The 15,303-nt window shown below is 38.8% G+C and overlaps 1 protein-coding gene across 3 annotated transcripts in view; it reads right to left on the bottom strand.

Moving 5' to 3' along the window:
- net1 (neuroepithelial cell transforming 1) overlaps nt 1-15,303 on the bottom strand; it is a 156,148-nt gene that overhangs the window by 8,411 nt on the left and 132,434 nt on the right. For 2 of the 3 annotated variants that reach the window (XM_060842688.1, XM_060842689.1), the window contains exon 4: nt 122-229. In XM_060842688.1, the coding sequence (XP_060698671.1) occupies nt 122-229 (108 nt within the window). Of the gene's footprint in view, nt 1-121; nt 230-9,957; nt 10,181-15,303 lie in introns of those variants that run through there. The other variant, XM_060842690.1, reaches the window with a different exon arrangement.

The following is a 15,303-nucleotide window of genomic DNA, read 5'->3' as shown; positions in this document are numbered from 1 at the left end:
TGTGGAAGAGGGGACAGGCTTTATTAAATGCTTGAGAGATCAAAATGTTTCAAAGATGCTCACAAAATCCTAAGCTATTCTAATAAGGTCTTAAGCAAAAAGAAAACCCAAGAAATATTACCTGTAATGTTTGACCAAAGCGTCTGACTGCACCATTTTTTGACGGGGATATTAAATTTGCCAGAGATGATACACGTGACAAGGGCCGAACCCGCTTGTTGCTTGGCTCCTAGAAGAGAGGAAAAAGCAGTTTGTGAACATGATTTTAAAGGAGCCCCAAAGAATTTTGACTACATCAGGATTAGCAATAAGGTAGGTATCTGTTCACACACCAAATATACAAACACTTTCAATGTTCAAGGCAGACAAAAGCAGTGTCTCGTTACTGACTTGAGTAGAATTTGGCCAGACTCGACTAAGGCAGGAACAGTGACTATTTTTAATTGAGCGGCAAGAGGTGGAGAAACATTTGTCCTCTGGTGAATAAAAGACTGCTGTGTCAAATTGAGAATACCCTAACCTTGCATTAATATACAACCCTAGCTCTGTACAGCATTAGTCTGCCTTATGCAATATCAGGCTTCAGGATCAGCACTTTGGATGAACAAACTGAACAGTTACATAGAAATGTATAAAATTGCTAACTGTACAAAAATCTGAGAACAGTGCAGAACAGCAGCAGTTTGGACATTAGATTGACATGTGCCGACCTGGATTTTTATTGAAAATGCCTATAAGCTCAACTCCAAGACGACCACCTGTATCTGGTTTTATTTCCCACCTCTCCTTTGCCCTCATTTGAACACAAAAGGACATTTATACTACAAGTATTAATTTTCAGTAATGGATCATGTTTAATTAGAAAAAGAGAACGTCCCTCAGTTTATTTATTCACTCCTTTTACACAGCTAAAGGCCAGCAACTCATGATAACCACTACCTGAATGCTTTTCAAGTGATTTAGCAATATGTTGGGGCAACCAATGTCTTGGCATGGGCATCAGGCAGCCAAGGGTAATCTTAAAGGTCTTGTCCAACTACTAAATAAGAATCACAAGACATTAAATTTGAAGCTTGCCATCTGATGCAGGAGATGACAGTGTTGTGAGCTGGCAGGTAAAATACCCTATCAAAAAGTATTAGAAGACCAGAGGAAAAAAAAAATCAGGAAATATAGAGACTAGAAGTTTTAAATGCAAGAGAAATACAGAAAGAAAGGAAAGGAAGCAATTTTAAAAGATTCTATCATAAATTAAGTAGACTACTGCATTATTCTTAATTCAGCTCAGGGGGTCTCCCACCCAGTAGTTAAATTCTCATGGTACATGAGATGACATTGTATTGCATCAATTTTTCTTCAATGCACAGATCTGATTTTACTTGGATCTGGAGAGTTTCACACCAGAGAGAAAAAAAAACAGGCCAGTTCTTGGCTTCTGGAATTCAAATAAGACACAGAAGCTTAAAAGACAGTGGAAAAAAGTTTGAGCATGTGAAAAGGTTTTTCCAGGTAGCATTTCTTGCATGCAATGGTTGCATCAACTGTATGCCAGTGATTTGAGGGTTGGCATGAATTGAGTATTTTGCTCAAGGTAAAAAAAAACAAACGATAGAGATAAGGTGAAAGCATGCCTGAAGTGATCAGTAGGTCCCATCATATAGCTCGTGTTCCAACAGGAATGCTGAAACAGCACATTACTAGGTGTGAACTGGAGAGTTACAAGGCAAGTTCAGTTGCCTCCAGTGTTCACCTGCACAATGTCACCTTGTTATTGATAGGGGTTATTGCATTTAAATTGTGGTCCCACAACATTTTAAAGTAACCTCTGGTCTCCAACTCCTCTACAGCACTGTCCTGCTTATCTTTATTCTTAAAGGCAGCCCAATTAGGTCAGCAATCCAGGTTGGACATGTTTAGCAGGTACCTACTCTAGAGAAGTTAGAAGTAGAAGTTCAAAATGATAACTGAAGAAAATCTATGTTTCCAATGACAGGACAATGACAATGTCTGCTCAGAGGATGGCAAACAATTGGCACAAATAGCAACAGAACAGCTACAAAACAGATTAGCGCATTAGATTGACATCAACCTTACATTCCTTCACTTCCTGTCAGTCATCACTAACACTAATGGGCACAAAGGCACTTCACACAACATCTGAATGTTGTGCTCCTGCACAGTTCTTCAACACTGAAATGCAGTACTGGATGCCAGACAGTATACAGTGAATACTCCTTGTATACAGTTCACCGACTTAGACACTGCCCAGTGTAGCTATTCTACTGATGGAAGACAATATTCCTTTAGCTAGCAGTATTGCCACCCCAAATTAACCCAATGTAGATTTAGATCAATTTTGTATTACTGTATTGTAATGCAAGAGGAAAAAAAACCTAAGGAAATAGATTTGGAAAGTCATGGGAAAAAAAGAAAGAGTCAGGTATACAATCTACTCTATGCCTCAATGTTGTAAGAATCTCTTCCCCATAGCAGACATGACTCAGACCAGAGCGTAAGTTTAAGATGAATAAGTACTTTAGAGCAGATCAGAATTTTTTTCACCCGGAGGACAATAGGTACATGTAGCCCACAAGTGGAGGCAGGTATTCTTGCAACATTTAAGCATCACTTTGATTACTTTTCATATCAGGCCATAAGAGGCTATGGACCAAGTGTAGGTAAATGGGAGCAGTGTAGTTTGGAGTTTGTTGTTTAACACAGACATGAGCCAAAAGGTCTTTTGCTATGCTGTGTGACTGACTAAAATGCTGTCAATAAATTTTGATCTAACTTGAACAAAACTTAAGCAAGAACAAACAGCTGCCATTTGTCAACTTCTTGGAGCAGAGAAATAAGGCCCTTCAGCACAGTGTCATAAACAATCACTGCTCATCATAGAACTGTATGCTAGAGGGACAGGCCCTTTAGTCCACCACATTTGTGCTGGCCACAAAGGGAAAGAGTGTGGATGTAATGGATGGGATGCTAATCAATCAACAGACTGCTGCATTCTTAAATGGTGTTGAGCTTAATTATTCACCACAGACCTCCTTGCATGTGACTTGCTCTTGTAACATTCGTATTTATACGGTTAGCCCAGTTCAATGTCTTGTCACATGGCAGTCCCCAGGATGTTGACAGTGGAGGATTCAGCGTGTGTGATGTTTACACACTCTCATGGAAGACAGTCATTGCCTCACATTTGTGGCAAGAATTCTACTTGCCCCTTATCAGCCAGAGCCTGGGAGGTCTTGCTGCAAATGGACATGGGTTGCTTCAGGATTTGAATCATGAATGGCACTTTAATCCCATTTTCCAGCACCTGCTTACTTCTATCATTTTCTCCATTGTCTCTTTAGTTTAATGAGTAACTGCACCTGCACAATAAACTTCAGTACTTCCGCTGTTTACTTTCCATAACATTTGCATTCAATGGTGAATGCAAGGAATAACCAAAATACATTGCCCAATACATGTGTTCTGCCCATACTTGCCAGGCACACTTGTACAAATTGTGTTACAGCTTGGATAAGCAGCCAGAATTCATTCAAATAGCTTATATTTCAAGCAATGTTCAATTGAAAACAACATTTCCCTTGGGGCAGAAAAGTCAGACATTGATGATTTTAGCTCCTCTGCAATCTTGCTTTGCATGAAGTGAAAAACTTGTGACTTTGTTTTAAGAGGTGTTCTTGCATGTAAAATCACTGTCCTCTCCCTTGTTGACCTGAAGCGGAGACAGAATCAACATGTGGCTATGCTGCTTGAACCTCCCATGCCCCTTCCCAAATTAACTGGTAAGCTTTCAAAGAGTGAGTGTCAGAAGCAACCAGCATATCTGTCAATAAGAATGCTCAACAGTCTAGATTTTCTGGTTGAAACTTCCAGTTCATATTTAAACATTATTTTCTGCCTATAAATCACAATTCCCAGTTTTTATACAAGTTCCAACACAATGGTCATCTTGCACACCTTTCACCAATATGTGAAAAGCCATTTTCATTCCACCATTTCTCTCATTCATTAGTCTAAGTCTGGATGGAAGAAATGGGCATCTTATGAATTTCAAAATCACGAAACTGATCCTGCACATGTAATAAATCTTTCTTCCCATTGCATTGACTAACTCTGGTTCTGAGTCAACACTCCACTAGCCGCATTAGCACACTTCCCAATTCCTTACATACAGCTAAAATCTAGAGAAGTTGAAAATACCTCTTCCTAATTGAGATGATTTTTGGGTTATACTGGCGGATATGGGTCATTAAGAAATAATGATCTTTCACACAATTCCTTTTCGATTCAACATTTTAAAAAGTTGCAGTTCTGCAAAGCAAATTCTCAGAGTGCCATGAGCAGCAAGATCTTGTTTGATGTATCCAATTTTCAACATTGATAATTAGAGGGTATTAGAATGTTAAACTATAGGACCTTCCATAAGGGAGACTTAAAAGTTTTTGTTGTGCAAATTCATGTGTTAAACAGCTGCAGCCTCTTATTGTAGGCACTAAGTTGACACCTAGCTATGGATGGATGCTATAGATAACCCAAGGTTATTTGATCCTTGGGAGTGACACTTACTTGACAGATGAATAGTTGACTACATACATGGAGACACTGATCTAAATTTATTGATATTACTATGCTGCTCCATATACTGGCATTTTTAAAAACGGTTTCTTGTATAAGCAAAAAAAACCTTAGATGGCACAACTTCAGTGGAAAGGCACTCTGGACTGTTAACAATCCCCAATTGCTGTATTTTAAAAATACTCTTGCTTTGACTTTTTGCAAATCTCAAATGTTGCCATGCTCTGACTTATTCCTCAATCACGTAACACTGCCTTACCCCTATAACCTTTTTAAACAACTAACAGGAGCTTGCAGCTGTTAGTATCAGCTCTCAATTATGAATGTTGCTGTCTTACAGTTGGGTGGCACAGTGGCAGTGGTTAGCACTGCTGCCTCACAGCACCAGACACCCAGGTTCAATTCCCTCCTCAGGAGACTGACTGTGTGGAGTTTGCACATTCTCTCCATGCCTGCATGGTGCTCCAGTTTCCTCCCACAGTCCAAAAATGTGCAGGTTAGGTGAATTGACCATGCTAAATTGCCTATAGTGTTAAGTGAAGGGGTAGATGTAGGGGAATGGGTCTGGGTGGGTTGCGCTTCGGTGGGTTGGTGTGGACTTGTTGGGCCGAAGGGCCTGTTTCCACACTAAGTAAGCAAAGTTTAAAAAAAAAACTTAGCATCTGTGGAGAAACAAGTTAACGTTTGAATCCACTGACCTTTGGATCTGCCATTAATTAGTTTTGTTTCAGATTTCTCACATCTGAAATTGTTTTATTTTACAAAGGTGACTGATTCTATATTGTAATACTGTAAATGGGACCACCACATTAAACATGCCAGACTTCTTTGAGAAAAGTATTGTTCTTTCACTCTGGGCATTGATGCTGGGTTAGGGTTTACAGACTAAAATAGAACCAAAGGTATGCTGGAATTTAGAATTGCTACAAGAACTGTTTTGCAACAAGAATAATTTGTTTAAAGCTAGCAGTTGGGGAAAATTGTTAAATCGATTAAGTAGGAAATGATGCAATTAGTATGGAATGCTAACTTCTCAAGTCAGCTACACAAATTCTTTGTAATTTTTAATTCCAACAGTTGAAACCACCCACTGAAATTCAAATTAGCAGCAATTTCTAATTCAAGCTGTTGGCTAAAGACAAGAAATAGGAATTATTCTGACAATGGGGTGACAGATCGTATCAAATGGCCTTAGAGCAGGAAGAATTCAGGAATCAAGATAGATCTGTTCCTTTTGTCCCATGATTAAGTGTGAATTCTTCACACTTGGCATGTAGAGCAGCTGTCAAAGTGACACCAAACCACCCAGATTCTTGATTCTCAACTTCCACAGGTAGAAAAAGGTTCTTTTCATTTCAGCCATGATCATCAAGAAGATGCTTGTTAAGATAATGCTGAAAAACCAACTCTGCAATGACAGCTGTATATTAATAAATCTATATTCAAATATCTGCATGCGTGCAAATTTGCTTGTGGCAGTAAGCAAATGGCAAAATGCGATTTTTTTTGACTGAAATTAAACTTTTTCTTGTTACTTCCTAGAACATGTTTAAAGTACTCTATGGCCAGTGGAAAACTATTAGTTCCGAGTACCAGATGAAGTATGTTGTTTTGTGACCATAATTGGCTCAGCACTTAGGGACAATATTATACATGAAGGGCTTATGCTCGAAACGTCGAATTCCCTGTTCCTGAGATGCTGCCTGGCCTGCTGTGCTTTGACCAGCAACACATTTTCAGCTGTGATCTCCAGCATCTGCAGACCTCATTTTTTTACAATATTATACATGTAAAACAAAGTCATTGTTAATCTGTACAGTGTGGACTGTCAATCTGTCCTGATGCAATATGACATCTCCAGAGCAAGTGGGCCATAAACTAAGGTCAAGCTCAGAGATAGGGTATAATGCAAACAAAATAATGAGGCCAATTGCTATCCAGTTATTGCTGTAGGAGGATGATTTTTTTAATACTCAACATTTACATAATTTATGGAAAAATGCAGAATCTGTAGGTGGTAATCAGCTCAGTCACAGCATTTTGTTTTATATAAAAAAAGTGACTTGGTGAAAAAATTTTAACATTACAAAATGTTAATATTAATTATACTCAAGTGTCGTGTCAGGCTCTCTTACATAAATGCTGTTCTGTACAACCATTTCGTTTCCCAAAATCTGCACAAAAGTAAAATTTCACATCTGAAACGAAACTGGATTGGTTGGACAGGAAATTATATAAATCACAAGCTATAAACTTTTCAAAAAAAAAAAAGGATGTTAGGGAAGAAGAATAGTCTTTAGGACAATCAAAAAATTTCCAACATGTGCATCCTGTAGCAAGAAAATCCCTTCAAACATCAATCTTCTGATTTTGGCAAAGGAATGGACACCTCAAAATGGATTTATCAAATTCAGCCAATTTTTAAATCACTTCACGCATTTAGATGTGTGGGAAAATGTTTGCAGGCGGTATGGTGTTCTGAATTTATAAAGCTCCATCACCATTCTATAGGATGAGACTTTACGTAAAAATCCAGGCCATCTGGAAGGTTCCTCCACTACCTTAACTCTGCTCCCTGCATTGCACCAAATGCCAAGAGAGTTAGGACTGAAATCTTCAAGTTTGAAATTTGAACAATTTTTCTGAGCAACTTAGCCAAAATTCTGGATACACATTTTCATATCATTAGATTCAATGAAGTCTAAAGTTCCCCCCCCCCCCCAAAAATGTGACAACCCAATTTTCACACTTCCCACTTTCTTAACATTAACTGCTAGCTCAGACCAGAAACTCTTCACCACAATATTTCCAGGGTTGGAAAAGCTATCTTCCAGATGCATGACTGGACCCCATACAGAATGAGCAAATTAAAAAACATTCGCATGACTGCCAATATTTGTACCCTATTAATCAGTTTTATAGCTCAGCATTCTATTTGCTTGTTGCCTTTATTCAGGATTCATGAATATAAGTGTGGGCATATCAGATGAGACCAGCATTAAATATTCATCCTTTTGCCCTTCCACAAGGCAATGATAGGGACCCATTTGCTGCAATTCTTTGTAGCAGGTCAATTCTTTTGAATGATGTGTTCAGCACCTTCAGAGCAGTTAATCAATATTGGTCTGGAAATGGAGTCACATGTAGGGAAAACAAAAGTACAGTGGGATACACCAGCTAGAGGACAGTGAACTAATTAGGTTGTGTTTGACAGAAGTTCAGTAATTGTATTTAACTCCAGATTTTAGAAAAATTCTATTCAGTGATTTTGAAGTCTCAGATTATTAGTAACAATTACATTATCATGCTCACATTTTTCACATTGTTGAAAGTTATTTTAAGTTGATTATGTTTGATTGAAAATTTAAATTTGTATTAAAAAGTCTTTTTCTTCTAGCTCCAAATGTTGTCTCCTTCCAACTTTAATTCCGAGTTGGAATCGCTCCCAATTGTGACCAGGTCATTCCAAGCTGCCAAACTAGAAACTTGCAATCCATACCTTCAACTCTTTACAGAGAAGTTATTTGCGCATTATATAAAAGCTGAGAATGTCTGTTGGAGTTGTGCAAAAGAATAAGAGATGAAACAGCAAGACAGTAGTTTTACAGTCTCCAGACAAAAAAAAGGTCAAGCCCCATTGTTTCAGGTTTCACTGATAACCTCTTCATGGCCAAAGGAAACATCTTGCTATATGTTTAGCGAGACCTCCCTTGAACAAAGGAACACTGCTGATTATTTCAATACAGAATGCATCATTTCTATTTTAATTCAAGAGTGTGGATACAATACTTCAATAGTTAAATATTGAATTTGTAATCTTATTTTAAAGACATAATATTTCAAATACGAAGCTGAATACTGGATTTGTTTTGTTTCAGTTTTCCCAATTGTTACTTTATTACACATTAAATTTCAATACATTTTGTTGACATTGCATCACTTGCATAATATTCTGAAGACAATATCTCAGTTGGGATATATACATGTAACTCACATTTTGCCTAGCAGGGATTGTTGAATCGGTAGCATTGTATCAGTGGAAACAGGTCAATTGGGGTATCGCCACCGCTGAGATATCCAATATTACTTGGAAAAAAAAGTGCTTACTTTCATGCCATGAATAGCAGGCATTTTAACTGAGTTTGGTTTATTAAAATACAAGTGCTTATAAAAGCAGAGGATAAAAAAAGTTGCTGAGTATTTATAGGAAAACAAAATCCATGAACTAAGCCAAATTTTAGTCATAATAAAGACAAATTGATAACAACAGGAACAGAATAAGGGTCACAAAACACCGCTTGAAAAGAGTAGTGATCGCCTGTTAACCCTGAAGTGAAGCAACCATCTGAATATAACCACTATAAAAACAAACCATTTGAACAACAGCTGAGACAATCATCCAGCCACTTCCAGCTGATTCTCAACAAAAAGCAAATTAACATGCTCAAAGTACACAAATGGCATGAACTTCCAACTAAATCTTCAAAAGTCTCCACAAAATGCCCACAAAATATGCAAAATACATTTTTAAAGAGATAGCAATATAATAGTTGAGATGCAGAACAGTCTTTCATTCTACTAATAAATACTTCATATTGAGTGTTGGACACCAAAATGACAAAAACCTGCAACTTCACTCACACCAGCTTAGCAGAGATCACAATTGCTAGAAAATGCTTTCCTTTGGACAGGGACAGAGGAGAAAGGGCGAGACAAATACTAAGATAATTAGTTTTCTCTTAAAATGTTAGTCTTAATTTCTAAAACTTCAGCTATTTTAAAGAGAAATATTTTTGTGCCGCAGTGAGGCATAAACCAGATTGGTCACTCTAATCTAAATTATATTAAAGTGCAAAATACAATCACTGACATTCTGCTTGCAATCAAAAGATTACAAAGCATTTTGCAAACCAAAGAGTTATGCAATATATTATCCATTAAGATAAGAAAAAGTTCTTACTGTGCAAGAATTTAAACTGACCGGAGATCTGATCCATTTGCCATTTCGACATGCTATCAAGCACCCAGAATCTTTTCAAGGGCGAGCAAAGTATATCAGTGATGATTGTCCTGCACAACTGTCCTCACACTGAGCCTTTTCTCTCAGCACACACACACACGAGTAACAGTATCTGATTACACTGAGTACAAGCTGTAGCCCAAGGTCAGAGCCGAATTACTTAGTAACTTAGATAAAGGGCGAACCCAGGCAACTAACGTAGTGTTAAAACAACTTTTCATAACAAAAATACTTTGAAACCTTACGGATCATAATAATATATAAGCTAACTTCACTGTTTATAACATTTCCATTAGCATTAAAATTAAGCTTCACGAAGTACTTAAAAGAAATCAAGAAAACCTTACCTCCAATTCCTTTGTGGAGGTAGCTTGTGACTGAACATCCACCACAGTAATAGCCCTTTTAGTGGGCAAAAGGTTTTGTATCTCATCAAAAGCAACCATACCTACTAAAATTCTTATTTAAATCCTACTTCTTGGAGGGGGAAAAAAAAACTGGTGTTCGGAGAGCGCAAACACCACTCCAATCTCTGCGCTAACTTCTCTAACACTATTACCGTGGACGAACTCTCACGCAACTTCAGACAACTGGGAGGAGCTCAGGCTGAAGTGCAGCTGCCCACACTTAGATAATCAATCATCTACTGACTCTGTAGGTGGACCACACCCTCTGCTCCATCTACAAATCGTTGAAAAGTTCAATAAACCCTGAACAGACGGGGAAATGAAGACTTACGAGCTGAACTCAAAATAATTCAGCACAAATAGATCGATGGGGAAGGATTTAACAGATCCCTCTCGCCTACATTTCGAAGGCAAATACATTTCGTTCAACACACTCGTATTTTCTAATTAAAAATGTAACAACTGAAACAAAGTTACAAATCCTATTATTCTTAGACAGATCTACCACACCAGTCTTCGACAATTAGGTTGTAACATCACGGAAGAGGTCGATAAGCTTGGCTCAGTTAAATTTGGTGGAAAGGTTAACATCATTTTTTTTCCAAGTGTAAATGTCTTCAATTTGAAGCTGTTATGCTCAACAATAGCATTCTAGTTAATAGGGAGTCGAGCTTTCAGCTCCAAATTCAGTCAGTGTTAAACCTTTGGGACAAACCCCATTTCCACCCTTAATATCTCAAAAATGAACTTCACAGACCTCTCCAACCCTTCAGATTTCAGCTAATGTAAAACTCCATGTCTCTGGTCCCCAAGTACCAATCATCCAATTGCTGCCAGTGCCATAGTTCATAAATATCAAATTGTTGTCCTCACTATATTACTGACTTGCAGGAAGGAAATGAATATATCATAGCCACATTTGCAGACAACACAAACTTTAAGAATTGGACTTTTTTTATATCTTAGATTACTTACAGTGTGGAAACAGGCCCTTCAGCCCAACAAGTCCACACCAATCCTCTGAAGAACAACCCAACCAGACCCATTCCCCTACCTATAACACTACAGGCAATTTAGCACAGCCAATTCACCTCACCTGCACATTTTTAAACTGAAGGAGGAAACCTGAGCACCCGGAGCAAACCCGCACAGAGAATGCACAAACTCCACACAGACAGTTGCCTGAGGCAGGAATTGAACCTTGCTCTCTGGTGCTGTGAGACAGTAGAATTCTCTATTCCTGAAATGCTGCCTGGCCTGCTGTGCTTTGACCAGCAACACATTTGCAGCTGTGAGACAGTAGTGCTAACCACTGTGCCACCGTGCCACCCCTTTTGTTTTTAAATTCTGGTTTTGTATTTGTATTTTAAAATGGCACTGTCAAATGGAAACTTTGTATACTTTACACTGTACTCAAAAGTATACAGTACATGACAATAAAACCTAGATGAAAAGGCAGGTTGTGAGAATGATACAAAGAGTTTACAGAGAGAGTTTACACCAATTAGAAATTAGTGGACAAAGTTAAATATCACACAACACCAGGTTACAGTCCAACATGTTTATTTGGAAGCACTAGCTTTCGATGTGCTTCCAAGCAAGTGCTTCCAAATAAACCTGTTGGACTATAACCTGGTGTTGTGTGATTTTTAACTTTGTCCACCCCAGTCCAACACTGGCACCTCCAAATCATGACTAGAAATTAGTGACAAGTCTTTTTCCATATTCAACTGTATTAGACTTGCCCACGTTGGTTTTCAAAATTTTGTTAGGCAAGTTCCCAAAATGTGAACTTTTGATGAGGGGAGATGGGGCATCTGGGACTTGACTGAACAAAATAATTACCTAATTTTTAATCTAATCAATATCAAGGACTGGAAAATAACTTGTGCAACTTATGATTTAAATTAGGGTAAATTTAATGTTAAAGCAGTATCAGAGAGAAGCAAAGGTTGCATTGCGGGAAATGAGACAGAAAAGGTAATTTAACAATCTTCAACAATTAAAACGTGAGTTGAGATTCATGAGTTGGCATAGTTAATTTTCAGAGCCGGAAGACGTTAACCGGCCATAATTAACACTTCTATTAAAAGAGTACTTAGATGGTGAATTTATCTTGCAACAGGTAAGGAAATGTAGTAAACAGACATTCTTCAACGCAATTCACTGGCAAGACAGACAATGAGACACCATTTTTGTGAAACAGTTGGTGGAGTAGCTAATCTCAGACGAGCAATCTGTGAATTTCCACATTTAACTGCATGCTTCCATCTTGCTTGAAGTTGTGGTCAAATTTGTGCAGTTAGCTTTGTATTATTTTTGACAGCAACTTATGTGCCAACATGTTTCAATATTACATGAAAGAGAATCCTGAGTGGTGAGGCACAGAAACAGAAGGCTGAGGGGTGACCTTATAGAGGTTTATAAAATCATGAGGGGCATGGATAGGGTAAATAGACAAGGTCTTTTCCCTGAGGTGGGGGATTCCAGAGCTAAAGGGCAGAGGTTTAAGGTGAGAGTGGAAAGATTTAAAAGGGACCTAAGGGGCAACTTTTTCCTGCACAGGATGGTGCATCTATGGAATGAGCTGCCAGAGGAAGTGGTGGAGGCTGGGACAATTACAACATTTAAAAGGCATCTGGATGGGTATATGAATAGGAAGAGTTTTGAGGTACATGGGTGAAGTGCAGGCAGTTGTGACTAGATTAATTTAGGATATCTAGTCGGTATGGATGAGTTGGACCGTTGGGTTGTTTTTGTACAGTACATCTCTACAAAAATCATGAGATCAGGTCAGTGAAGGAAAAATTTACAAAGATAACAGAGTAAAGTGATATCTGGAACTTAAAACCAGATTTGCAACGTATTTCAAATCAGAACTCTATTTCACACCAAAACACACCACAAACCTGGAGTGCAGGTTCATAGTTCCTTGAAAGTAGATAGGATAGTGAAGAAGGCATTTGATATGCTTTTCTTTATTGGTCAGAGCATTGAGTATAGGAGTTGGGAGATCATGATGTAGCTGTACAGGACAATGGCTAGACCACTTTCGGAATATTGCGTGGAATTCTGGTCTCTTTCCTATCGGAAGGATATTGTGAAATTTAAAAGGATTCCGAAAAGATTTACAAGGATGTTGCCAGGGTTGAAGGATTTGAGCTATAGGGAGAGGCTGAACAGGCTGGGGCTGTTTTCCCTGAAGCATCAGAGGCTGAGGGGTATCTTATAGAGGTTTATAAAATCATGAGGGGCATGTTTAGGATAAATAAACACGGTCTTTTCCCTGGGTTGGAGTCCAGAACTAAAGGGCATAGGTTTAGGGCGAGAAGGGAAAGATATAAAAGAGAACTAAGGGGCAGTTTTTTCATACAGAGGGTGGTGCATGTATGGAATGAGCTGTCAGGAGAAGTGGTGGAGGCTGGTACAATTACAGCATTTAAAAGGCATGTGGATGTGCATATGAATAGGAATAGTTTAGAGGGATATGGGCCAAGCGCTGGCAAATGAGACTAGATTAGGTTAAGATATGTGGTCGGCATGGACGAGTTGGACTGAAGGGAATATTTCCATGCTGTACATCTTTATGACTCTAAATCTAAGCTTTTAACTTGAACTTGTTACTTGCTTGAGTCAAAATCTCTTTAAAAATCTCCATCCACTGCACATCACATCAGCAAAAAGTAGATGAAGCTTCATAATACAACTCAACTCAAAACAGAAGAAGAGAAAGGGGAATTAATATTGGGTAATGCTGAAACAGGCCAAGGCCTTGAAGATGATTTTGTGTCAGTCTTCACAGTGGAAGACATGTCTAACATGCCACAGAATGATGTGAAAGAAATGATGGGAGGTGAGAACCTAAATTCAATTGTTATCCCGAAAGGGTAGTATTGAGCAAACCTGAGGGTCTAAAGGCAGATAAGTCCCCTGGTCCTGATGGAATGCATCCCAGGGTGCTTAACGAAATAGTGGACGTTATAGTAGATGCATTAATGGGCACTAACCAAAATTCACTAGACTCCAGGCAGTTACCAGTGGACAGAAAATGTTGCAGGCTATTATTAAACAAGAAATAGCGAGACATCTGGATGGAAAGGGTTCCAGCAGGGAGACACAGCATGATTCAGAAAGGGAAGGTCATGTTTGACAAATTTACTGGAGTTCTTTGAGGATGTAACAAACATGGTAGATGGAGGGGAACAGGTGGATGTTGTATACTTGGATTTCCAGGAGGCATTCGATAAGGTGCCACATAAAAGACTCATCCATAAGAAAAGAATGCATGGAGGTGCAGGAAATGTACTGGCATGGATAGAGGACTGGTTAACCAATAGAAAGCAGAGAGTTGGGATAAATGGGTGTTCCTCTGGTTGGAGATTAGTGGTAAGCAGGGTGCTACAGGGGTCAGTGTTGGGGCCATAACTGTTCGTGATAAATATAAATGATTTGGAAGAGGAGGCAGAGTGTAAGGTGTAAGGTTTGCTGATGACACTAAACTGAATGGAAAGGCAAATGAATAGAGGATGTGGATAGTCTGCAGAGACATTTAGATAGGTTAAGTGAGTGGGCAAGGGTCTGGCAGATGGAGTACAATGTTAGTAAGTGTGAGGTTATCCACTTTGGAAGTAAAAATAGTAGGTCAGAATATTATTTAAATGGTGGAAGATTGCAACATGCTGTTGCGTTGAGGGATTTAGGAGTGCTTGTACATTAATTGCTAAACATTGATTTCCAGGTGCAACAGATAATCAGGAAGGCAAACGGGATATTAGCTTTCATTGCTAGAGGGATTGAATTTAAGAATAGGCAGGCTCTGCTGCATTTCTACAAGGTGTTGGTGAGACTGCACCTTGAGTGTTGTATGCAGTTTTGGTCTCCTTATTTGAGAAAGAATATTATGGATTTGGAGGCGGTGCAGAGGAGGTTCACAAGGTTGATTCTGGAGATGAGGGGGTTACCCTCTGAGGAGAAGTTGAGCTGCCTGGGACTGTACTCGTTAGAATTTAGAAGAATGAGCGGGATCTTTTAGAAACATATAAAATTATGAAAGGCATAGATAAAATAGAGGCAGGCAAGTTGTTTTCACTGGTGGGTGAGACTAGGACTAGGGAACATGCCTCAGGATGAGGGGGAGTAGATGATTTCCCCAGAGAGCAGTGAATCTATGGAATTCTCTGTCCAAGAAAGCAGCAGAAGCTGCTTCATTAAATATATTCAAGACACAGTAGGCTGGGTTTTTGTATGGTAGGGGAATTAAGGGTTATGGGGATAATCCAGGTAGGA

Source organism: Hemiscyllium ocellatum, chromosome 23 (genome assembly GCF_020745735.1).
Source record: "Hemiscyllium ocellatum isolate sHemOce1 chromosome 23, sHemOce1.pat.X.cur, whole genome shotgun sequence".
Taxonomy (NCBI): domain Eukaryota; kingdom Metazoa; phylum Chordata; class Chondrichthyes; order Orectolobiformes; family Hemiscylliidae; genus Hemiscyllium; species Hemiscyllium ocellatum.
Note: the sequence above shows the minus strand (reverse complement) of the source record. Positions and strands in the feature narration are given on the sequence as shown.